Source organism: Hyla sarda, chromosome 7 (genome assembly GCF_029499605.1).
Source record: "Hyla sarda isolate aHylSar1 chromosome 7, aHylSar1.hap1, whole genome shotgun sequence".
Taxonomy (NCBI): Eukaryota; Metazoa; Chordata; class Amphibia; order Anura; family Hylidae; genus Hyla; species Hyla sarda.
This window is the reverse complement of record NC_079195.1, coordinates 2,935,304-2,961,341: the sequence shown is the minus strand read 5'-3', so window position 1 is coordinate 2,961,341 and position 26,038 is coordinate 2,935,304. Positions and strand designations below refer to the sequence as shown.

Here is a 26,038-nt window from a genome sequence, read left to right as displayed (position 1 = left end):
ATACCCCTTTAAATCTAATATTGTTATTAAAAGTTATGTTAGGGTCCAAGGGCTGGGGCCCCCACTGATCATCCCGAGTGGTGCTCCATCGTTTATGGGGCTGTCGATGCCGATACTGTTTTCCCCTGAACATCACCCCCCGTTAACCCGCTACATAGGGATTTATAGTTTAAAGGGGTACTCCGGTGGAAAACTTTTATTTTTTAATCAACTGATGCCAGAAAGTTAAACAGATTTGTAAATTACTTCTATTAAAAAAATCTTAATCCTTCCAGTACTTATTAGCTGCTGAATACTACAGAGGAAATTATTTTCTTTTTGGAACACAGTGCTCTCTGCTGACATCACGAGCACAGTGCTCTCTGCTGACATCTCTGTCCATTTTAGGAACGGTCCAGAGTAGGAGAAAATCCCCATAGAAAACATATGCTGCTCTGTGCAGTTCCTAAAATGGACAGAGATGTCAGCAGAGAGCACTGTGGTCATGATGTCAGCAGAGAGCTCTGTGTTCCAAAAAGAAAATAATTTCCTCTGTAGTATTCAGCAGCTAATAAGTACAGGAAGGATTAAGATTTTTTAATAGAAGTAATTAACAAATCGGTTTAACTTTCTGGTACCAGTTGATTTAAAAAAAAAAAAAAAAAAGTTTTCCACCGGAGTACCCCTTTAATTCAGTGTTTCCCAAGCAGGGTGCCTCAATCTGTGGCAAAACTACAACTCCCAACATGCCCGGACAGCCTTTGGCTGTTCGGGCATGCTGGGAGTTGTAGTTTTGCCACAGCTGGAGGCACCCTGCTTGGGAAACACAGGTTTAATGTATGGGCTCCGCTGCAGTGCCACGTACAGTTGTGTGACCGGCAGAGTGAGGACTCAAAAAGATAAAGAACTCTTGTGGGTCAGGACCAGAGAGGGACTGTTTGCCAGTAGTACACACATAGGACTTCCTCCCACCGCTCAGCACTTACTCCTCACTGCTATGTTATACTAAATTCTGGTGTATTTGTACTGGACTGAACAGTCCACTATAGATGGCAAGTGGGATAGATGCACTGGCTTTGCAAAATAAAGAGAGCCAAAGAAAGAGGTGAGTGGGCACTGCAGCACTCTCTCCAGTACTTAGTGTACACAGTATTCCATGTGTGGTCTGACCAGTACTGTACACAGTATTCCATGTGTGGTCTGACCAGTACTGTACACAGTATTCCATGTGTGGTCTGACCAGTACTGTACACAGTATTCCATGTGTGGTCTGACCAGTACTGTACACAGTATTCCATGTGTGGTCTGACCAGTACTGTACACAGTATTCTATGTGTGGTCTGACCAGTAATGTACACAGTATTCTATGTGTGGTCTGACCAGTACTGTACACAGTATTCCATGTGTGGTCTGACCAGTAATGTACACAGTATTCTATGTGTGGTCTGACCAGTACTGTACACAGTATTCCATGTGTGGTCTGACCAGTACTGTACACAGTATTCCATGTGTGGTCTGACCAATACTGTACACAGTATTCCATGTGTGGTCTGACCAGTACTGTACACAGTATTCCATGTGTGGTCTGACCAGTACTGTACACAGTATTCCATGTGTGGTCTGACCAGTACTGTACACAGTATTCTATGTGTGGTCTGACTAGTACTGTACACAGTATTCTATGTGTGGTCTGACTAGTACTGTAAACAGTATTCTATGTGTGGTCTGACTAGTACTGTACACAGTATTCTATGTGTGGTCTGATCAGTACTGTACACAGTATTCTATGTGTGGTCTGACCAGTACTGTACACAGTATTCCATGTGTAGTCTGACCAGTACTGTACATAGTATTCTATGTGTGGTCTGACCAGTACTGTACACAGTATTCCATGTGTGGTCTGACCAGTACTGTACACAGTATTCCATGTGTGGTCTGACCAGTACTGTACACAGTATTCCATGTGTGGTCTGACCAGTACTGTACACAGTATTCCATGTGTGGTCTGACCAGTACTGTACACAGTATTCCATGTGTGGTCTGACCAGTACTGTACACAGTATTCCATGTGTGGTCTGACCAGTACTGTACACAGTATTCCATGTGTGGTCTGACCAGTACTGTACACAGTCTTCTACGTGTGGTCTGACCAGTACTGTACACAGTATTCCATGTGTGGTCTTACCAGTACTGTACACAGTATTCCATGTGTGGTCTTACCAGTACTGTACACAGTATTCCATGTGTGGTTTGACCAGTACTGTACACAGTATTCTATGTGTGGTTTGACCAGTACTGTACACAGTATTCTATGTGTGGTCTGACCAGTACTGTACACAGTATTCCATGTGTGGTCTGACCAGTACTGTACACAGTATTCCATGTGTGGTCTGACCAGTACTGTACACAGTATTCCATGTGTGGTCTGACCAGTACTGTACACAGTATTCCATGTGTGGTCTGACCAGTACTGTACACAGTATTCTATGTGTGGTCTGACTAGTACTGTACACAGTATTCTATGTGTGGTCTGACTAGTACTGTACACAGTATTCTATGTGTGGTCTGACTAGTACTGTACACAGTATTCTATGTGTGGTCTGACTAGTACTGTACACAGTATTCTATGTGTGGTCTGACTAGTACTGTACACAGTATTCTATGTGTGGTCTGACCAGTACTGTACACAGTATTCCATGTGTAGTCTGACCAGTACTGTACACAGTATTCCATGTGTGGTCTGACCAGTACTGTACACAGTATTCCATGTGTGGTCTGACCAGTACTGTACACAGTATTCCATGTGTGGTCTGACCAGTACTGTACACAGTATTCCATGTGTGGTCTGACCAGTACTGTACACAGTATTCCATGTGTGGTCTGACCAGTACTGTACACAGTATTCAATGTGTGGTCTGACCAGTACTGTACACAGTATTCAATGTGTGGTCTGACCAGTACTGTACACAGTATTCAATGTGTGGTCTCACCAGTACTGTACACAGTATTCAATGTGTGGTCTGACCAGTACTGTACACAGTATTCCATGTGTGGTCTGACCAGTACTGTACACAGTATTCCATGTGTGGTCTGACCAGTACTGTACACAGTATTCCATGTGTGGTCTGACCAGTAATGTACACAGTATTCCATGTGTGGTCTGACCAGTACTGTACATAGTATTCCATGTGTGGTCTGACCAGTACTGTACACAGTATTCCATGTGTGGTCTGACCAGTACGGTACACAGTATTCCATGTGTGGTCTGACCAGTACTGTACACAGTATTCCATGTGTGGTCTGACCAGTACTGTACACAGTATTCCATGTGTGGTCTGACCAGTACTGTACACAGTATTCCATGTGTGGTCTGACCAGTACTGTACACAGTATTCTATGCGTGGTCTGACTAGTACTGTACACAGTATTCTATGCGTGGTTTGACTAGTACTGTACACAGTATTCTGTGTGTGGTCTGACCAGTACTGTACACAGTATTCCGTGTGTGGTCTGACCAGTACTGTACACAGTATTCCATGTGTGGTCTGACCAGTACTGTACACAGTCTTCTACGTGTGGTCTGACCAGTACTGTACACAGTATTCCATGTGTGGTCTGACCAGTACTGTACACAGTATTCCATGTGTGGTCTGACCAGTACTGTACACAGTATTCCATGTGTGGTCTGACCAGTACTGTACACAGTATTCCATGTGTGGTCTGACCAGTACTGTACACAGTATTCCATGTGTGGTCTGACCAGTACTGTACACAGTATTCCATGTGTTGTCTGACCAGTACTGTACACAGTATTCCATGTGTGGTCTGACCAGTACTGTACACAGTATTTCATGTGTGGTCTGACCAGTACTGTACACAGTATTCCATGTGTGGTCTGACCAGTACTGTACACAGTATTCCATGTGTGGTCTGACTAGTACTGTACACAGTATTCTATGTGTGGTCTGACTAGTACTGTACACAGTATTCTATGTGTGGTCTGACTAGTACTGTACACAGTATTCTATGTGTGGTCTGACTAGTACTGTACACAGTATTCTATGTGTGGTCTGATCAGTACTGTACACAGTATTCCATGTGTAGTCTGACCAGTACTGTACACAGTATTCCATGTGTGGTCTGACCAGTACTGTACACAGTATTCCATGTGTGGTCTGACCAGTACTGTACACAGTATTCCATGTGTGGTCTGACCAGTACTGTACACAGTATTCCATGTGTGGTCTGACCAGTACTGTACACAGTATTCCATGTGTGGTCTGACCAGTACTGTACACAGTATTCAATGTGTGGTCTGACCAGTACTGTACACAGTATTCAATGTGTGGTCTCACCAGTACTGTACACAGTATTCAATGTGTGGTCTGACCAGTACTGTACACAGTATTCCATGTGTGGTCTGACCAGTACTGTACACAGTATTCCATGTGTGGTCTGACCAGTACTGTACACAGTATTCCATGTGTGGTCTGACCAGTACTGTACACAGTATTCCATGTGTGGTCTGACCAGTACTGTACATAGTATTCTATGTGTGGTCTGACCAGTACTGTACACAGTATTCCATGTGTGGTCTGACCAGTACGGTACACAGTATTCCATGTGTGGTCTGACCAGTACTGTACACAGTATTCCATGTGTGGTCTGACCAGTACTGTACACAGTATTCCATGTGTGGTCTGACCAGTACTGTACACAGTATTCCATGTGTGGTCTGACCAGTACTGTACACAGTATTCTATGCGTGGTCTGACTAGTACTGTACACAGTATTCTATGCGTGGTTTGACTAGTACTGTACACAGTATTCTGTGTGTGGTCTGACCAGTACTGTACACAGTATTCCATGTGTGGTCTGACCAGTACTGTACACAGTATTCCATGTGTGGTCTGACCAGTACGGTACACAGTATTCCATGTGTGGTCTGACCAGTACTGTACACAGTATTCCATGTGTGGTCTGACCAGTACTGTACACAGTATTCCATGTGTGGTCTGACCAGTACTGTACACAGTATTCCATGTGTGGTCTGACCAGTACTGTACACAGTATTCTATGCGTGGTCTGACTAGTACTGTACACAGTATTCTATGCGTGGTTTGACTAGTACTGTACATAGTATTCCGTGTGTGGTCTGACCAGTACTGTACACAGTATTCCGTGTGTGGTCTGACCAGTACTGTACACAGTATTCCATGTGTGGTCTGACCAGTACTGTACACAGTCTTCTACGTGTGGTCTGACCAGTACTGTACACAGTATTCCATGTGTGGTCTGACCAGTACTGTACACAGTATTCCATGTGTGGTCTGACCAGTACTGTACACAGTATTCCATGTGTGGTCTGACCAGTACTGTACACAGTATTCCATGTGTGGTCTGACCAGTACTGTACACAGTATTCCATGTGTGGTCTGACCAGTACTGTACACAGTATTCCATGTGTTGTCTGACCAGTACTGTACACAGTATTCCATGTGTGGTCTGACCAGTACTGTACACAGTATTTCATGTGTGGTCTGACCAGTACTGTACACAGTATTCCATGTGTGGTCTGACCAGTACTGTACACAGTATTCCATGTGTGGTCTGACTAGTACTGTACACAGTATTCTATGTGTGGTCTGACTAGTACTGTACACAGTATTCTATGTGTGGTCTGACTAGTACTGTACACAGTATTCTATGTGTGGTCTGACTAGTACTGTACACAGTATTCTATGTGTGGTCTGATCAGTACTGTACACAGTATTCCATGTGTAGTCTGACCAGTACTGTACACAGTATTCCATGTGTGGTCTGACCAGTACTGTACACAGTATTCCATGTGTGGTCTGACCAGTACTGTACACAGTATTCCATGTGTGGTCTGACCAGTACTGTACACAGTATTCCATGTGTGGTCTGACCAGTACTGTACACAGTATTCCATGTGTGGTCTGACCAGTACTGTACACAGTATTCAATGTGTGGTCTGACCAGTACTGTACACAGTATTCAATGTGTGGTCTCACCAGTACTGTACACAGTATTCAATGTGTGGTCTGACCAGTACTGTACACAGTATTCCATGTGTGGTCTGACCAGTACTGTACACAGTATTCCATGTGTGGTCTGACCAGTACTGTACACAGTATTCCATGTGTGGTCTGACCAGTACTGTACACAGTATTCCATGTGTGGTCTGACCAGTACTGTACATAGTATTCTATGTGTGGTCTGACCAGTACTGTACACAGTATTCCATGTGTGGTCTGACCAGTACGGTACACAGTATTCCATGTGTGGTCTGACCAGTACTGTACACAGTATTCCATGTGTGGTCTGACCAGTACTGTACACAGTATTCCATGTGTGGTCTGACCAGTACTGTACACAGTATTCCATGTGTGGTCTGACCAGTACTGTACACAGTATTCTATGCGTGGTCTGACTAGTACTGTACACAGTATTCTATGCGTGGTTTGACTAGTACTGTACACAGTATTCTGTGTGTGGTCTGACCAGTACTGTACACAGTATTCCATGTGTGGTCTGACCAGTACTGTACACAGTCTTCTACGTGTGGTCTGACCAGTACTGTACACAGTATTCCATGTGTGGTCTGACCAGTACTGTACACAGTATTCCATGTGTGGTCTGACCAGTACTGTACACAGTATTCCATGTGTGGTCTGACCAGTACTGTACACAGTATTCCATGTGTGGTCTGACCAGTACTGTACACAGTATTCCATGTGTGGTCTGACCAGTACTGTACACAGTATTCCATGTGTTGTCTGACCAGTACTGTACACAGTATTCCATGTGTGGTCTGACCAGTACTGTACACAGAATTTCATGTGTGGTCTGACCAGTACTGTACACAGTATTCCATGTGTGGTCTGACCAGTACTGTACACAGTATTCCATGTGTGGTCTGACCAGTACTGTACACAGTATTCTATGTGTGGTCTGACCAGTACTGTACACAGTATTCTATGTGTGGTCTGACCAGTACTGTACACAGTATTCCATGTGTGGTCTGACCAGTACTGTACACAGTATTCTATGTGTGGTCTGACCAGCACTGTACACAGTATTCCATGTGTGGTCTGACCAGCACTGTACACAGTATTCCATGTGTGGTCTGACCAGTACTATACACAGTATTCTATGTGTGGTCTGACCAGTACTGTACACAGTATTCTATGTGTGGTCAGACCAGTACTGTACACAGTATTCCATGTGTGGTCTGACCAGTACTGTACACAGTATTCCATGTGTGGTCTGATCAGTACTGTACACAGTATTCTATGTGTGGTCTGACCAGTACTGTACACAGTATTCCATGTGTGGTCTGACCAGTACTGTACACAGTATTCCATGTGTGGTCTGACCAGTACTGTACACAGTATTCTATGTGTGGTCAGACCAGTACTGTACACAGTATTCTATGTGTGGTCTGACCAGTACTGTACACAGTATTCTATGTGTGGTCTGACCAGTACTGTACACAGTATTCCATGTGTGGTCTGACTAGTACTGTACACAGTATTCCATGTGTGGTCTGACTAGTACTGTACACAGTATTCCATGTGTGGTCTGACCAGTACTGTACACAGTATTCTATGTGTGGTCTGACCAGTACTGTACACAGTATTCCATGTGTGGTCTGACCAGTACTGTACACAGTATTCCATGTGTGGTCTGACCAGTACTGTACACAGTATTCCATGTGTGGTCTAACCAGTACTGTATACAGTATTCTATGTGTGGTCTGACTAGTGATTTGTTACAGCAGTAGAATTATTTCCTTGTCGTGGGCATCTATGCCCCTATTGATGCCCCCCATGATTTTATTTGCCTTGGCCGCAGCTGCCTGACACTGGTCACTACAGCTAAATTTACTATTAACTAAGACTCCTAAGTCCTTTCCAAGTCAGTCGTACCAAGTGTTCTCCCATTTAATACATAATCCCGGCCCCGATTTTTCCTCCCCATGTGCATTACCTTACATTTATCAGTGTTCAACGAAACTTCCAACCTAACCAGATCCATTTGTAATAGTGCACTGTCCTCTATTGTGTTATATACTATACACAGTGCACTGTCCTCTAGTGTGTTATCTACTATACACAGTGCACTGTCCTCTATTGTGTTATCTACTATACACAGTGCACTGTCCTCTATTGTGTTATCTACCATACACTGTGCACTGTCCTCTATTGTGTTATCTACTATACACAGTGCACTGTCCTCTATTGTATTATCTACTATACACAGTCCTCTATAGTGTGTACCGCTTTACAGAGTTTAGTATCATCTGCAAAGATTGCTACTTTACTATTCACCCCCTCTACAAGGTCATTAATGAATATATTAAATACAATAGGACACAAGACGGACCCCTGTGGTCCCCACTAGTAACAGTCACACAATCAGAATAAGTACCATTAATAACACCCTCTGTTTCCCATTACTGAGCCAGGTACTTACACAAATTCTCCCCTAACAACAGGCAGTGGACAGAAGACTTCAGGGAAGGGAGTTATCTAGTGGCCGAGACTTTAGAGCTGTTTTTCTGGGGTAAGGAGTCATTTTCGGTAAATGAAGTGACTGACAAATATGTTGGGAATCACATTGAGGGAAATAGTTTGAAACAACAGTGACCACTGAATGATAGGTGATAAGTATATGATAGGGGACCACTGAATGATAGGTGATAAGTATATGATAGGGGACCACTGAATGATAGGTGATAAGTATATGATAGGGGACCACTGAATGATAGGTGATAAGTATATGATAGGGGACCACTGAAACTCCAAATGACAACAAGAATGGGGTCCCTTGACCTAAGTAAATGGCAACCACTCTATTCACTACAGATAGGGTAGTCCCCGTGAAAGTGAATCGAGCGTGCGGGGTCCGAGCATGCGTGCTGCCATTCACTCAGGGGACAGGAGAATCCCCACCTTATTATTAGTGGAGGGTCCCTGCAATCAGATTTTCCCCGATCAGCTAGTTGTAACGTATACAGCTGAGGGGGGGAGTGTTAATCTTGTGGTGACCCCTTTTATGAGAAAATGATGCTAATGTCAAAAACACTATCATCAGACATCCATCCACCCCCCCCCCCCCCCCCAACAGGACCGGGTCAGACCGGATCTTTAGTAGCACCAATAAAATACATCAATGACTCACATCACCACTCATACACACAATACACAGGTAAAGTCTTCATACACACAATACACAGGTAAAGTCTTCATACACACAATACACAGGTAAAGTCTTCATACACACAATACACAGGTAAAGTCTTCATACACACAATACACAGGTAAAGTCTTCATACACACAATACACAGGTAAAGTCTTCATACACACAATACACAGGTAAAGTCTTCATCATGGAGGTTTACGTCGCTCCTCATCCTCCACCGACCAACAACTTCCGTGAACAAATACTGGTGTGGGCTTTGGTGACATTAGTATTTTTAGGCAGGGGTTGGGGGTTCATTGATGGCTAGGATGCATTTTGGTTTGGCCGAATCGTAATGTCACTATCAGCTGCCCCCCTGCTTTGGGCCTGTAGAGTCTCCTCTGATCTGACCCCGTCCTCCTAGAGTCCAGGAATGCTGACACGTGTGGGCACCAGTTCCATTCTCACCTACCAAAAAAGAGATACTCAGAGAGCACAATCAAAGGATTCCATATGTGTCGACTAGGGATCAACCGATTATCAGATTGGCCAATATTATTGGCCGATATTCACGATTTTTAAGTTATCGGTATCTAACCTTGCAGATAATGCCGATAATGCGTCCAGCGTGTGCGCCCCCATTCTGTCTTGAAGTCTCGCTGCTCTGGATAACAGATTGTTCCCGGGGGCCCCGTAGCTATCTCTTCCTGTAGGGGCCACGCTCACCTCCTTTGGCTCCAGTCATGGTGTGGGCGGGGTCAGGGCTCGGTGCTCGCAGCTTATTGGAGGACAGAGCCTAAACCCAAACAAAGAGCAGCCATCTTACTACACCCGGATCATGCGGTGGAGTCGAAGCTTGTGATCCCGTACACCCTGGGGCCCAGGAGGCGAGCCGGTAACATTTACCTCAGAACCGCGTCCCATCCTGACTGTACAGCAACAAGTGAGGGGCGCGACAGCCAATCTGAGCGTCATGTGATACAGGAAGCACGTGCGGAGAGCAGGAGCATGGAGCTGAGAGAGAAGCCGTCAGGAGAGGTGAAGGGACGTCATACTGCCCCTTATATACCTTATACTACACTATATATATTTTATATCAGGGGCACATGACAGGGGGGCATTATACTCCCCCCCCATCATGTGCCCATATAGTGCATGGAATATCGGTAAAAGCTATCGACTATCGGCCTGAAAGTTCACAGGTTATCGGTATCGGCTCTAAAGAATCAATATCGGTCGATCCCTAGTGTCGACAGCAAGGAAAGTAATTAACTCAAGCAAGACAGCAACCGGATTATCCAATAGTAATACTACTGACGGGGTGCAAAGCTTAAAGACAGCGAGACAACTTGCAAAACTGGAGTACAGAAGATGAAGCTTGCACTCACCGTTCCAGAAGAGAAGCTTCGTACGGTCATTCCGTTCCAGCAGGGAGACTTAGGTGATGCGGAGGGCTAAGAGGCACACAGCCGTTTTCGCACACAGGTGTGTGCTTCTTCCGGCCACAGCCGTTTTCGCACACAGGTGTGTGCTTCTTCCGGCCACAGCCGTTTTCGCACACAGGAGTGTGCTTCTTCCGGCCACAGCCGTTTTCGCACACAGGTGTGTGCTTCTTCCGGCCACAGCCGTTTTCGCACACAGGTGTGTGCTTCTTCCGGCCACAGCCGTTTTCGCACACAGGAGTGTGCTTCTTCCGGCCACAGCCGTTTTCGCACACAGGAGTGTGCTTCTTCCGGCCACAGCCGTTTTCGCACACAGGAGTGTGCTTCTTCCGGCCACAGCCGTTTTCGCACACAGGAGTGTGCTTCTTCCGGCCACAGCCGTTTTCGCACACAGGTGTGTGCTTCTTCCGGCCTCGAGAGGCCGGAAGAAGCACACACCTGTGTGCGAAAACGGCTGTTTGCCTGCCTCTGAGCACCCCGCATCACCGAAGTCTCCCTGCCAGAACGGAATGACCGTACAAAGCTTCTCTACAGGAACGGTGAGTGCAAGCTTCATCTTCTGTACTCCATTCTCACCTACATTTTAGGCTTCCTGGTCCTTTAACATTTTCTCGCTGGTGATGAAGACGGGCGGTAACCTTGGGTGAGTCTTCTCATGCCGCAGAAGCTTGGAGTACTGCGTATAGTCCTTGCCACAAACAGAACAGAGGAAGAGTACTTCCGCAGGATGGTTTTTCCTATGGGCTACGAGCTCGGACTCCATCTTGAAGCACTTGCCGCAGTCACCGCACGTGTGCTTCCTTTCCCGATAGTGCACCAGCTGGTGGTTAAAGAGGTCGTCTGTTTTGGCGAATCCTTTCCCGCACTCGGAGCAGGAGTAGAGCTTTTCTCCGGAATGTATTTTCATGTGGGTGACCAAACTCGACCGAGCGTTAAAACATCTCCCGCACTCACTGCAGCTGTACGGCTTCTCCCCGGTGTGCGTCCGCCGGTGGATCACCAGAGCCGTGTTGTGCCGATAATATTTGCCGCATTCTATGCAAGGAAAAAGTTTGCCGCTTATTAAGTGCATTGGCTCATGGCAGCCGTACGCTTCACTGGTGGCGAACATTTTCTTGCACTTGGAGCAGTAGGTGGGGCTCGGGACGGACGGCGAGCCGATGTCGCTGGAGAACTCTTCCAACCTTCCACTTCTGGAGCCCGAGAGGTGTTTGCTACGGTCCACAAGAAAACTGCTGCTGACGCCCACCATAGAGGAATACGGATTCGGGGGGTGTCGTCTTGGGGGCCGAAGGGTCGGAATTAGGAAGTTTCCGTCTTTCTTTGGGGCATTGTTCATGTTGTGGAGAGCCTCGGTGACGAGTCCATCCTCCTTTGAGTCTGGCGCCTCCATGTGGCTGAGCTGCACTTTGCCTATGGAGATATTTCCTTCTGTAGGGACAAAAACAACCCAATTACCAGGGGCCAGATAACCCAAGTAATGGACCGGCCCACCGTGGTCAATATGGAGGGCAATCAGGGTCACTACGTACAGAATATACAGTAACCTGTGAAGAGCCTCAACAATGGCCTCACCTGATTCCCATCTCCGGTGGGGACTTCCTGGGACGTCCTGCCTGTCCAGACAAAGAGAAACATGTGAAACAAAGAATCACAGACCCCAGAACTCCCCCCTCAAGAATCATTACCTGCCCTGCAGCTTTGCCCCGGCCCCCCGCCCCTCAGGGTCTACAGGAAAAGAATAAACACTGGATGTTATTACAACGAAGACATCATGGCTGCAGTGTATGGGGGGAACATGAGCTCGTACCTGGAGAGAGGACGGGGGTCTCCATCATCCGTATATACAGCGCTCACTGCCGGGAAAATAATGTCTGCAACGTAAAAGAAGCGGAGAGCAGTCACCAAATATATATCTACTCCTCTGTATCTGCCAGTCACTAAATATATATATATATCTACTCCTCTGTATCTGCCAGTCACTAAATATATATATATATCTACTCCTCTGTATCTGCCAGTCACTAAATATATATATATATCTACTCCTCTGTATCTGCCAGTCACTAAATATATATATATATCTACTCCTCTGTATCTGCCAGTCACTAAATATATATATATATATCTACTCCTCTGTATCTGCCAGTCACTAAATATATATATATATATATATATATATATCTACTCCTCTGTATCTGCCAGTCACTAAATATATATATATATCTACTCCTCTGTATCTGCCAGTCACTAAATATATATATATATCTACTCCTCTGTATCTGCCAGTCACTAAATATATATATATATCTACTCCTCTGTATCTGCCAGTCACTAAATATATATATATATATATCTACTCCTCTGTATCTGCCAGTCACTAAATATATATATATATATCTACTCCTCTGTATCTGCCAGTCACTAAATATATATATATATATCTACTCCTCTGTATCTGCCAGTCACTAAATATATATATATATCTACTCCTCTGTATCTGCCAGTCACCAAATATATATATATATCTACTCCTCTGTATCTGCCAGTCACTAAATATATATATATATCTACTCCTCTGTATCTGCCAGTCACTAAATATATATATATATCTACTCCTCTGTATCTGCCAGTCACTAAATATATATATATATCTACTCCTCTGTATCTTCCAGTCACTAAATATATATATATATCTACTCCTCTGTATCTGCCAGTCACTAAATATATATATATATATATATATATATATATATATCTACTCCTCTGTATCTGCCAGTCACTAAATATATATATATATCTACTCCTCTGTATCTGCCAGTCACTAAATATATATATATATATATCTACTCCTCTGTATCTGCCAGTCACTAAATATATATATATATATCTACTCCTCTGTATCTGCCAGTCACTAAATATATATATTTTCTACTTGGTCTCTGGCTCCTCCCCTCTACCTGTCGCTCTCTCTGGCTCCTCCCCTCTACCTGTCGCTCTCTCTCTGGCTCCTCCCCTCTACCTGTCGCTCTCTCTGGCTCCTCCCCTCTCCCTGTTGCTCTCTCTGGCTCCTCCCCTCTACCTGTCGCTCTCTCTGGCTCCTCCTCTCTCCCTGTTGCTCTCTCTGGTTCCTCCCCTCTACCTGTCGCTCTCTCTGGCTCCTCCCCTCTACCTGTCGCTCTCTCTGGCTCCTCCCCTCTACCTGTCGCTCTCTCTGGCTCCTCCCCTCTACCTGTCGCTCTCTCTGGCTCCTCCTCTCTCCCTGTTGCTCTCTCTGGTTCCTCCCCTCTACCTGTAACTCTCTTTCAGGCTCCTCCTCTTTACCTGTCATTCATTCTCTGGTTCCTCCTCTCTAACTTTTGCTCTCTTTCTGGCTCCTCCTCCCTACTGTAGCTCTCTCTCTCTGGCTCCTCCCCTCTACCTGTCAGTCTCTTTCTCTCTCTGGCTCCTCCCCTCTACCTGCCAGTCTCTTTCTCTCTCTCTCTGGCTCCTCCCCTCTACTTGTCAGTCTCTTTCTCTCTGGCTCCTCCCCTCTACCTGTCAGTCTCTCTCTCTCTCTGGCTCCTCCCCTCTACCTGTCAGTCTCTTTCTTTCTCTCTCTGGCTCCTCCCCTCTACCTGTCAGTCTCTTTCTCTCTCTCTGGCTCCTCCTCTCTACCTGTCAGTCTCTTTCTCTCTCTCTCTGGCTCCTCCCCTCTACCTGTCGCTCTCTCTGGCTCCTCCTCTCTATCTGTCTCTCTGGCTTCTCCTCTCTACCTATCTCTCTCTGGCTCCTCCCCTCTACCTGTCAGTCTCTGGCTCCTCCCCTCTACCTATCTCTCTCTGGCTCCTCCTCTCTACCTGTCAGTCTCTGGCTCCTCCCTTCTACCTATCTCTCTGGCTCCTCCCCTCTACCTATCTCTCTCTGGCTCCTCCCCTCTACCTGTCAGTCTTTGGCTCCTCCCCTCTACCTGTCAGTATTTGGCTCCTCCCCTCTACCTATCTCTCTCTGGCTCCTCCCCTCTACCTGTCAGTATTTCTCTCAGGCTCCTCCTCTCTTCCTGTCGCTCTCTGACTCCTCCTTTTCTACCTGTCGGTCGCTCTGGCTCCTCCCTTTTACCTGGCAGTCATTAAGACTCCTCCCCTCTCCCTGTCAATCACTTGGGCCCCTCCTCTCTGTCAATCACTGCCCCTCCCCCTCTATGGATGAATATGATTGGCCCATTGTACCGTACAGCCGTGTCAGGCCGCGTTATATATCGGTACAGGGCTGGAGTCCCGGGCACCCACCGAGCGGAGCTTTCCTTCCCGTTCTGTCTGTGAGGCTCCGGAGCGGTGACTTCCGGTCCAGCGCAAACCCCGCCCAGCTTACTACAACTTCCGGTGAATGCGTTCCACGGCGGGGATTTATGATTCCTGACTGATCCCCCTTACTGGACTCTGCACACAGCTCTCCCCGGCTCCTGACTGTCTCCCTTCACACAGCTCTCCCCGGCTCCCGACTGTCTCCCTTCACACAGCTCTCCCCGGCTCCTGACTGTCTCCCTGCACACAGCTCTCCCCGGCTCCTGACTGTCTCCCTTCACACAGCTCTCCCCGGCTCCTGACTGTCTCCCTGCACACAGCTCTCCCCGGCTCCTGACTGTCTCCCTGCACACATCTCTCCCCGGCTCCTGACTGTCTCCCTGCACACAGCTCTCCCCGGCTCCTGACTGTCTCCCTGCACACATCTCTCCCCGGCTCCTGACTGTCTCCCTGCACACATCTCTCCCCGGCTCCTGACTGTCTCCCTGCACACAGCTCTCCCCGGCTCCTGACTGTCTCCCTGCACACATCTCTCCCCGGCTCCTGACTGTCTCCCTGCACACAGCTCTCCCCGGCTCCTGACTGTCTCCCTTCACACAGCTCTCCCCGGCTCCTGACTGTCTCCCTGCACACAGCTCTCCCCGGCTCCTGACTGTCTCCCTTCACACAGCTCTCCCCGGCTCCTGACTGTCTCCCTGCACACAGCTCTCCCCGGCTCCTGACTGTCTCCCTTCACACCGCTCTCCCCGGCTCCTGACTGTCTCCCTGCACACAGCTCTCCCCGGCTCCTGACTGTCTCCCTGCACACAGCTCTCCCCGGCTCCTGACTGTCTCCCTGCACACAGCTCTCCCCGGCTCCTGACTGTCTCCCTGCACACATCTCTCCCCGGCTCCTGACTGTCTCCCTGCACACAGCTCTCCCCGGCTCCTGACTGTCTCCCTGCACACATCTCTCCCCGGCTCCTGACTGTCTCCCTGCACACAGCTCTCCCCGGCTCCTGACTGTCTCCCTTCACACAGTTCTCCCCGGCTCCTGACTGTCTCCCTGCACGCAGCTCTCCCCGGCTCCCGACTGACTCCCTGCACACATCTCTCCCCGGCTCCTGACTGTCTCCCTGCACTCAGCTCTCCCCGGCTCCTGTCTCCCTGCACACATCTCTCCCCGGCTCCTGACTGTCTCCCTGCACACATCTCTCCCCGGCTCCTGACTGTCTCCCTGCACACATCTCTCCCCGGCTCCTGACGGTCTCCCTGCACACATCTCTCCCCGGCTCCTGACCGTCTCCCTGCACACATCTCTCCCCAGCTCCTGACCGTCTTCCTTCACACAGCTCTCCCCGGCTCCTGACCGTCTCCCTTCACACAGCTCCCCCCCGGCTCCTGACCGTCTCCCTGCACACAGCTCTCCCCGGCTCCTGACCGTCTCCCTTCACACGGTCAGGAGCCGGGGAGAGCTGTGTGAAGGGAGAATCAATAATCTTAAAAAAAAAAAAAAAAAAAAAGTTTTAACTTTTCACAATTTGTTCATTTTTAGGAAAAAAAGAAAAGTGGGCAAACGTATTATTTTATTATTATATTTTTTCTTGCAGGATCTGATCAGATTAATATAAAATTCTCTGTAGACTGAGCAGCCAGAACATGAAACGGGCGCTGTCAGATACCAAAACTCCTGATATGTGGTAAAGCATGAAAAACCAATAGGTCTTGTAATCGCTTTCATCAGAACATTTTCAGTAATTCATATAGAAAAAGCAAATCAAACAACTGCCCCCTCCCCCCCCTGCCTGCCTGGACACATACTAGTCCTGCTGTGTCCATGAGTCATCACCTATGTCATGGACACAGTTCCTTGATTGACAGCTGTGAGCGCAGGGCTCCTCCCACTGTCATCTTGTGTCCCGCTACTGTCAGTGAGGACATGCTGGGAGTTGTAGTTTTGCTAATGCTAGGGGAGATGTGAGCAAACGGCATACTGAGGGAGGGGGCGGAGCCCTGCACAGTGAGGCCACGCCCCCTCCCTTTGAGAGGAATTCAGACTAGTGAGCTAAATTAAAAGTGTAATAAAATAAATAAAGGAACTAGACACAAAATGTACATGGTCAGGATTAGGCACTGAGTGATATATTTAATAAATAAAAGTTTGATCTGACGGGTACACTTTAAAACCACGGACAGGTGAAGTGATAGCGCTGACAAACCGATGACAATGGCGCCCGGGTGATATATCAGGACCATGTGACCGGTCAGCCCAGATGAAGCAGGAAAAATGGTTAAGTGTAAGGACCGACTGTGACTAAGTAATAATGTGTAGACTCCGGGGTCAGATCATCTCCAGAATTACCAGTCATGGGGGTCCCCAGGGTGTAGTGGTTATTACTGACCAAATGTGGTCCACAGAAGGACAAACTGGGACGGGGACAAGGAAGGACAGCCGGGGACAGGGTGATGGGGACAAGGAAGGACAGCCGGGGACAGGGTCATGGGGACAAGGAAGGACAGCCGGGGACAGGGTGATGGGGACAAGGAAGGACAGACAGGGACATGGGGACAAGGAAGGACAGCCGGGGACAGGGTGATGGGGACAAGGAAGGACAGCCGGGGACAGGGACATGGGGACAAGGAAGGACAGCCGGGGACAGGGTCATGGGGACAAGGAAGGACAATTGGGGATGGCGATGTGCAAAAGGAAGGATAATTGGAGACAGGGCGATGGGGACAAGGAAGGACAATTGGGGACAGGGTCATGGGGACAAGGAAGGACAGTTGTGGACAGGGTCATGGGGACAAGGAAGGACAATTGGGGACAGGGTCATGGGGACAAGGAAGGACAATTGGGGACAGGGTCATGGGGACAAGGAAGGACAGTTGTGGACAGGGTCATGGGGACAAGGAAGGACAATTGAGGACAGGGTCACGGGGACAAGGAAGGACAATTGGGGACAGGGTCACGGGGACAAGGAAGGACAATTGGGGACAGGGTCACAGGGACATGGAAGGACAATAGGGGACAGGGTCACGTGGACAAGGAAGGACAATTGGGGACAGGGTCACGGGGACAAGGAAGGACAATTGGGGACAAGGAAGGACAATTGGGGACAGGGCGATGTGGACAAGGAAGGACAATTGGGGACAGGGTCACGGGGACAAGTAAGTACAATTGGGGACATGGCGATGGGGACAAGGAAGGATAATTGGAGACAGGGCGATGGGGGCAAGGAAGGACAATTGGGGACAGGGCCACAAGGACAATTGGGGACTGGGTCACGGGAACAAGGAAGGACAATAAAGGACAGGGTCACGGGGACAAGGAAGGACAATTGGGGACAGGGTCACAGGGACATGGAAGGACAATTGGGGACAAGGAAGGACAATTGGAGACAGGGCGATGGGTACAAGGAAGGACAATTAGGGACAGGGTCACGGGGACAAGGAAGGACACTTGGGGACAGGGCGATGGGGACAAGGAAGGACAATTGGAGACAGACATGGGGACAAGGAAGGACAATTGGGGACAAGGAAAGACAATTGGGAACAGGGTCACAAGGACAATTGGGGACTGGGTCATGGGAACAAGGAAGGACAATTGGGGACGGTCACAGGGACAGGGTCACAGGGACAAGGAAGGACAATTGGGGACAGGGACATGGAAGGACAATTGGGGACAGGGTCACAGGGACAAGGAAGGACAATTGGGGGCAGGGTCACAGGGAAAAGGAAGGACAAGAATCAGATCACACAGGACATCACATCTGTGTATGGGGCCCCTAGAGCGATTAGAGCATGTGGGGGGCGGGAACATATTAGGCAGGTAGCATTAATGTTATGGCTGTCGCTGTACGGATTTATATTACACTATAATGGGGACACATCTGCCGTCAGCACCGGTCACCACTCATATTCCCAACGTGAAGGGGTCTTTGCAGCATCAGCAGGTGTCCTCACTTTATGGCAGAAATGTCCACATATGCAGCGAACACAGGGATGCCGGAGCTGGCCCCACGGTGTACACGTGTATCACACACCAGAGGAGTATATATGTATATATATATATATATATATATATATATGTGTGTGTGTGTCCAAAGCGTAAAGTGAACATAGCCTGGAGGACTAGATCAGACGTCCGCCATATGTGTGTCTATTATAAAACTGTTACATAACATCAGAATATACAGATATAGTGTCTATAGCAGTGGTTCCCAACCAGAGTGCCTCCAGCTGTTGCAGAACTACAACTCCCAGCATGCCCGGCCAGCCAAAGGCTGTTCAGGCATGCTGGGAATTGTAGTTCTGCAACAGCTGGAGGCACCCTGGTTGGGAACAATTGGTCTATAGTGAGGCATTAAGGCAGGTGGCATTCTGCAGGGGTTCTCTTTGGTATATGTCTGTCCCCCATTTGGCACCAGGTAATAGGGACGTATTCACATTAAGGAGTCTCCGCTTCTCGATGAGATGGCGATTGGGAGAGCGGCGAGTACAAGGAGAGTTATAGCAGTTTGGTGAACGCTTCCATATCGTGATAGGGAATCTGAGAACAGAGATGGGGGGGGGGTGGAAATAAATATTAATAAAAATAAATTCAATCAGTAATATTATTAGTAAATTATAATAAAAAAACAACAATATCAATAGAATTAGGTTTAGGAATAATATAGGCACAGAAATGGTGTAGGGACAATTAAATCTTTTATTAGGAGTCAGTAAAATAATGCGCTACAGGGAAACGCCACCAAACCAAAAACTGAAAAATTGGAAAAGGGCGAATCCAAGACTTCACAGGGGCGGGCACATAATTACCACAGACTTCTCATGGGCGGGCACATAATAACCACAGACTTCTCAGGGGCGGGCACCTAACAATCACAGACTTCTCAGGGGCAGGCACATAACAATCACAGACTTCTCAGGGGCGGGCACATGATAACCACAGACTTCTCAGGGGCGGGCACATAATTACCACAGACTTCTCATGGGCGGGCACATAATAACCACAGACTTCTCAGGGGCGGGCACCTAACAATCACAGACTTCTCAGGGGCAGGCACATGATAACCACAGACTTCTCAGGGGTGGGCACATAATTACCACAGACTTCTCAGGGGCGGGCACATAATAACCACAGACTTATCAGGGGCGGGCACCTAACAATCACAGACTTCTCAGGGGCAGGCACATGATAACCACAGACTTCTCAGGGGCGGGCACATAATTACCACAGACTTCTCAGGGGCGGGCACATAATAACCACAGACTTATCAGGGGCGGGCACCTAACAATCCCAGACTTCTCAGGGGCGGGCACATAACAATCACAGACTTCTCAGGGGCGGGCACATAATCCCAGACTTCTCAGGGGCGGGCACATAACAATCACAGACTTTTCAGGGGCGGGCACATAACAATCACAGACTTTTCAGGGGCGGGCACATAACAATCACAGACTTTTCAGGGGCGGGCACATAACAATCACAGACTTCTCAGGGGCGGGCACATAACAATCCCAGACTTCTCAGGGGCAGGCACATAACAATCCCAGACTTCTCAGGGGCGGGCACATAACAATCCCAGACTTCTCGGGGGGGGGGGGGGGCACATAACAATCACAGACTTCTCAGGGGCAGGCACATAATAACCACAGACTTCTCAGGGGCGGGCACCTAACAATCCCAGACTTCTCAGGGGCAGGCACATAATAATCACAGACTTCTCAGGGGCGGGCACATAATAACCACAGACTTCTCAGGGGCGGGCACATAATAACCACAGACTTCTCAGGGGCGGGCACCTAACAATCCCAGACTTCTCAGGGGTGGGCACATAACAATCACAGACTTCTCAGGGGTGGGCACATAACAATCACAGACTTCTCAGGATCGGGCACATAACAATCCCAGACTTCTCAGGGGCGGGTACATAACAATCCCAGACTTCTCAGTGGCAGGCACATAACAATCACAGACTTCTCAGGGGCGGGCACATAATAACCACAGACTTCTCAGGGGCGGGCACATAACAATCACAGACTTCTCAGGGGCGGGCACATAATAACCACAGACTTCTCAGGGGCGGGCACATAACAATCCCAGACTTCTCAGGGGCGGGCACATAACAATCACAGACTTCTCGGGGGGGGGGGGGGGGGGGGGCACATAACAATCACAGACTTCTCAGGGGCAGGCACATAATAACCACAGACTTCTCAGGGTCGGGCACCTAACAATCCCAGACTTCTCAGGGGCAGGCACATAATAATCACAGACTTCTCAGGGGCGGGCACATAATAACCGTAGACTTCTCAGGGGCGGGCACATAATAACCACAGACTTCTCAGGGGCGGGCACCTAACAATCCCAGACTTCTCAGGGGTGGGCACATAACAATCACAGACTTCTCAGGGGTGGGCACATAACAATCACAGACTTCTCAGGAGCGGGCACATAACAATCCCAGACTTCTCAGGGGCGGGTACATAACAATCCCAGACTTCTCAGTGGCAGGCACATAACAATCACAGACTTCTCAGGGGCGGGCACATAATAACCACAGACTTCTCAGGGGCGGGCACATAACAATCACAGACTTCTCAGGGGCGGGCACATAATAACCACAGACTTCTCAGGGGCGGGCACCTAACAATCCCAGACTTCTCAGGGGCGGGCACATAACAATCACAGACTTCTCAGGGGCGGGCACATAACAATCACAGACTTCTCAGGGGCGGGTACATAACAATCACAGACTTCTCAGGGGCGGGCACATAACAATCACAGACTTCTTAGGGGCGGGCACATAACAATCACAGACTTCTCAGGGGCGGGCACATAACAATCACAGACTTCTTGGGGGCAGACAAATAACAAACACAGACTTTTCGGGCATGCACATTAAAAATCTCAGACTCCTCAAGGGCAGGCACATAACAACCACAGACACCTAAGGGGTGGGCACATAACCACAGACTTCTCAGGGGGTCGGCACATAATCCCAGACTTCTCAGGGGCGGGCACATAATCCCAGACTTCTCAGGGGCGGGCACATAACAATCACAGACTTCTCGGGGGCAGACAAATAACAAACAGACTTTTCGGGCATGCACATTAAAAATCTCAGACTCCTCAAGGGCAGGCACATAACAACCACAGACTCCTCAGGGGCGGGCACATTGCCCAGGCTCCTTAGGGGGGGCACATTATAACCACAGGCTTCTCAGGGGTGGGCATATAAAAATCACAGACTTCTCAGACGCAGGCACATAACCACAGACTCCTCAGGGGTGGGCACAAAACAATTACAGACTCCTTAGGGGCAGGCACCTAACAACCACAGACTTCTCAGGGGCAGGCACATAACCACAGACTACTTAGGAGCGGGCACATAACTACCACAGACTCCTCAGGGGCGGGCAGATAACAACAGACTCCTCAGAGGTGGGCACATAACCACAGATTCCTCAGGTGAGGACACTACACAGCTGATCTCTACTTTCTCTCTTACATATGGCTGACCTGTTCTGATATCTTTACCTACCCTATATCTAGCTCCTCCACACAGTGCGCAGGGTCATCTTCTGTTCCTGCCTCCTCCTTGGTTTCTCCGGTTCCACATTACATGGGTGCGTATCTATAAAAAAGACCAAGAACATAAATCATATCATCAGCCTGTACATGTAATCTTTATATAAAACTCAACATGTATATAAATATGTATGTGTGTGGGTATATAAATATGTATGTGTGTGCTTATGTATATAAATATGTATGCATGTATATATGTACGTAGGTACGTGTGTGTATATGTGTTTGTGTATATGTTTATGTATCTATGTATGTGTGTGTGTGTGTATATATATATATATATATATATATATATATATATATATATACTGTATTGGGGAGATTTATCAAAACCTGTGCAGAGGAAGAGTGGTGTAGTTGCCCATAGCAACCAATCAGATCGCTTCTTTCATTTTCCACAGGCCTCTTTAGAGGCCTGTGGAAAATGAAAGAAGCAATCTGATTGGTTGCTTTGGGCAACTACACCACTCTTCCTCTGCACAGGTTTTGATAAATCTCCCCCTATATGTATATCTGAGGAGGGATATAAGGACAGGATATGAGGTCAGTATATGAGGACGGGATATGAGGTCAGTATATGAGGACGGGATATGAGGACAGGATATGAGGACGGGATATGAGGACAGGATATGAGGACGGGATATGAGGACAGGATATGAGGACGGGATATGAGGACGGGATATGAGGACAGGATATGAGGTCGGGATATGAGGTCAGTATATGAGGTCAGTATATGAGGACAGGATATGAGGTCGGGATATGAGGTCAGTATATGAGGTCGGGATATGAGGACGGGATATGAGGTCGGGATATGAGGTCAGTATATGAGGTCAGTATATGAGGTCGGGATATGAGGACGGGATATGAGGACGGGATATGAGGTCAGTATATGAGGACGGGATATGAGGTCGGGATATGAGGACGGGATATGAGGTCGGGATATGAGGTCGGGATATGAGGTCAGTATATGAGGTCGGGATATGAGGTCAGTATATGAGGACGGGATATGAGGACGGGATATGAGGACGGGATATGAGGATGGGATATGAGGACGGGATATGAGGACGGGATATGAGGTCAGTATATGAGGACGGGATATGAGGATGGGATATGAGGACGGGATATGAGGACAGGATATGAGGTCGGGATATGAGGTCGGGATATGAGGACGGGATATGAGGTCGGGATATGAGGTCGGGATATGAGGTCAGTATATGAGGTCGGGATATGAGGTCGGGATAAGAGGTCAGTATATGAGGACGAGAACAAATGATGAGGATTTGACCGGACGATGCTGAGTACTCTGATTCTGTAATAAAGTCCATCAGCCCATACTGACCTCTGTGAGATGTCTGGGGGGGATACGCAGTCTGAACAAAGTCAATGGGGAAAATGATGAAATCAAACAATAATCCCACAATGTGTCAATTCATATTTGATTGAAGATTTTTTTTTCGCATTCACTTTGGAGGGAAAGTTGTAAATCCTTTCCGAGCATTTTACACAGTAGGAACTTATCTATACACAGATCCATAGGGGCCGAAATCTCCACAGAAACTAAGTGCTAAAAATGTGCAGATTACTGTGTCTACCAGTTGAGTAGACAGCATCATAGAGGATAGGCAAGGGTTAATAATGTCGCTGCACAGTCACATGTTGGTTCCTGTCAGCTCAGTGTTTATCTGTAAGAAGAAGAAATCCAGGGCCAACCCCCCCCCCCTCCCACCAAGGGCCCATCAGAAGTATGTAGAGGTCTGCCCCCCACCCCACCGAGGGCCCATCAGAAGTATGTAGAGGTCTGCCCCCCACCCCACCGAGGGCCCATCAGAAGTATGTAGAGGTCTGCCCCCCACCGAGGGCCCATCAGAAGTATGTAGAGGTCTGCCCCCCACCCCACCGAGGGCCCATCAGAAGTATGTAAAGGTCTGCCCCCCACCCCACCAAGGGCCCATCAGAAGTATGTAGAGGTCTGCCCCCCCTCCCACCGAGGGCCCATCAGAAGTATGTAGAGGTCTGCCCCCCCTCCCACCGAGGGGCCCATCAGATGTAGAGGTCTGCCCCCCACCCCACCGAGGGCCCATCAGAAGTATGTAGAGGTCTGCCCCCCACCGAGGGCCCATCAGAAGTATGTAGAGGTCTGCCCCCCCCTCCCACCAAGGGCCCATCAGAAGTATGTAGAGGTCTGCCCCCCACCCCACTGAGGGCCCATCAGAAGTATGTAGAGGTCTGCCCCCCACCCCACCGAGGGCCCATCAGAAGTATGTAAAGGTCTGCCCCCCACCGAGGGCCCATCAGAAGTATGTAGAGGTCTGCCCCCCACCCCACCGAGGGCCCATCAGAAGTATGTAGAGGTCTGCCCCCCACCCCACCGAGGGCCCATCAGAAGTATGTAGAGGTCTGCCCCCCACCCCACCGAGGACGCATCAGAAGTATGTAGAGGTCTGCCCCCCACCCCACCAAGGGCCCATCAGAAGTATGTAGAGGTCTGCCCCCCACCCCACCGAGGGCCCATCAGAAGTATGTAGAGGTCTGCCCCCCACCCCACCGAGGACGCATCAGAAGTATGTAGAGGTCTGCCCCCCCACCCCACCGAGGGCCCATCAGAAGTATGTAGAGGTCTGCCCCCCACCCCACCGAGGACGCATCAGAAGTATGTAGAGGTCTGCCCCCACCCCACCGAGGGCCCATCAGAAGTATGTAGAGGTCTGCCCCCACCCCACCGAGGACGCATCAGAAGTATGTAGAGGTCTGCCCCCCACCCCACCGAGGGCCCATCAGAAGTATGTAGAGGTCTGCCCCCCCCCCACCGAGGGCCCATCAGAAGTATGTAGAGGTCTGCCCCCCACCCCACCGAGGGCCCATCAGAAGTATGTAGAGGTCTGCCCCCCCTCCCACCGAGGGCCCATCAGAAGTATGTAGAGGTCTGCCCCCCACCCCACCGAGGGCCCATCAGAAGTATGTAGAGGTCTGCCCCCCACCCCACCGAGGGCCCATCAGAAGTATGTAAAGGTCTGCCCCCCACCGAGGGCCCATCAGAAGTATGTAGAGGGCCCACTGAGGGCCCATCAGAAGTATGTAGAGGTCTGCCCCCCACCCCACCGAGGGCCCATCAGAAGTATGTAGAGGTCTGCCCCCCACCGAGGGCCCATCAGAAGTATGTAGAGGTCTGCCCCCCCTCCCACCGAGGGCCCATCAGAAGTATATAGAGGTCTGCCCCCCCCTCCCACCGAGGGCCCATCAGAAGTATGTAGAGGTCTGCCCCCCCCCTCCCACCGAGGGCCCATCAGAAGCATGTAGAGGTCTGCCCCCCACCGAGGGCCCATCAGAAGTATGTAGAGGTCTGCCCCCCACCGAGGGCCCATCAGAAGAATGTAGAGGTCTGCTCCCACCGAGGGCCCATCAGAAGTATGTAGAGGTCTGCCCCCCACCGAGGGCCCATCAGAAGTATGTAGAGGTCTGCCCCCCACCGAGGGCCCATCAGAAGTATGTAGAGGTCTGCCCCCACCGAGGGCCCATCAGAAGTATGTAGAGGTCTGCCCCCCACCCCACCAAG

The 26,038-nt window shown here is 49.0% G+C and overlaps 3 protein-coding genes across 3 annotated transcripts in view; 1 reads left to right on the top strand and 2 right to left on the bottom strand.

Annotated features, from left to right (window-relative positions):
* The window catches only part of LOC130282620 (high mobility group nucleosome-binding domain-containing protein 5-like), a 161,832-nt gene that overhangs the window by 11,693 nt on the left and 124,101 nt on the right, over window positions 1-26,038 (top strand). The window lies entirely within an intron of this gene.
* The window catches only part of LOC130282607 (zinc finger protein 271-like), a 330,526-nt gene that overhangs the window by 254,522 nt on the left and 49,966 nt on the right, over window positions 1-26,038 (bottom strand). The gene's annotated exons all lie outside the window — the stretch shown is intronic.
* Window positions 9,122-14,937, bottom strand: LOC130282632 (oocyte zinc finger protein XlCOF6.1-like). The gene is made up of 6 exons (XM_056531076.1): window positions 14,898-14,937; window positions 12,440-12,503; window positions 12,318-12,357; window positions 12,205-12,245; window positions 11,210-12,060; window positions 9,122-9,655 (listed from the first exon to the last, which is right to left on the bottom strand). The coding sequence occupies exons 2-5, from the start codon at window positions 12,465-12,467 to the stop codon at window positions 11,213-11,215; spliced, it is 957 nt and encodes a 318-aa protein (XP_056387051.1). The 5' UTR covers window positions 12,468-12,503; window positions 14,898-14,937; the 3' UTR covers window positions 9,122-9,655; window positions 11,210-11,212.

Coding starts and splice junctions, on each gene's coding strand:
- LOC130282632 (XM_056531076.1), bottom strand. CDS start 12,467: ATGATGGAGACCCCCGTCCTCTCTCCAG. Junction 12,246..12,317: donor GGGGCAAAGCTGCAGGGCAG/GTAATGATTCTT, acceptor TTGTCTGGACAG/GCAGGACGTCCCAGGAAGTC. Junction 12,061..12,204: donor CCACCGGAGATGGGAATCAG/GTGAGGCCATTG, acceptor TTGTCCCTACAG/AAGGAAATATCTCCATAGGC.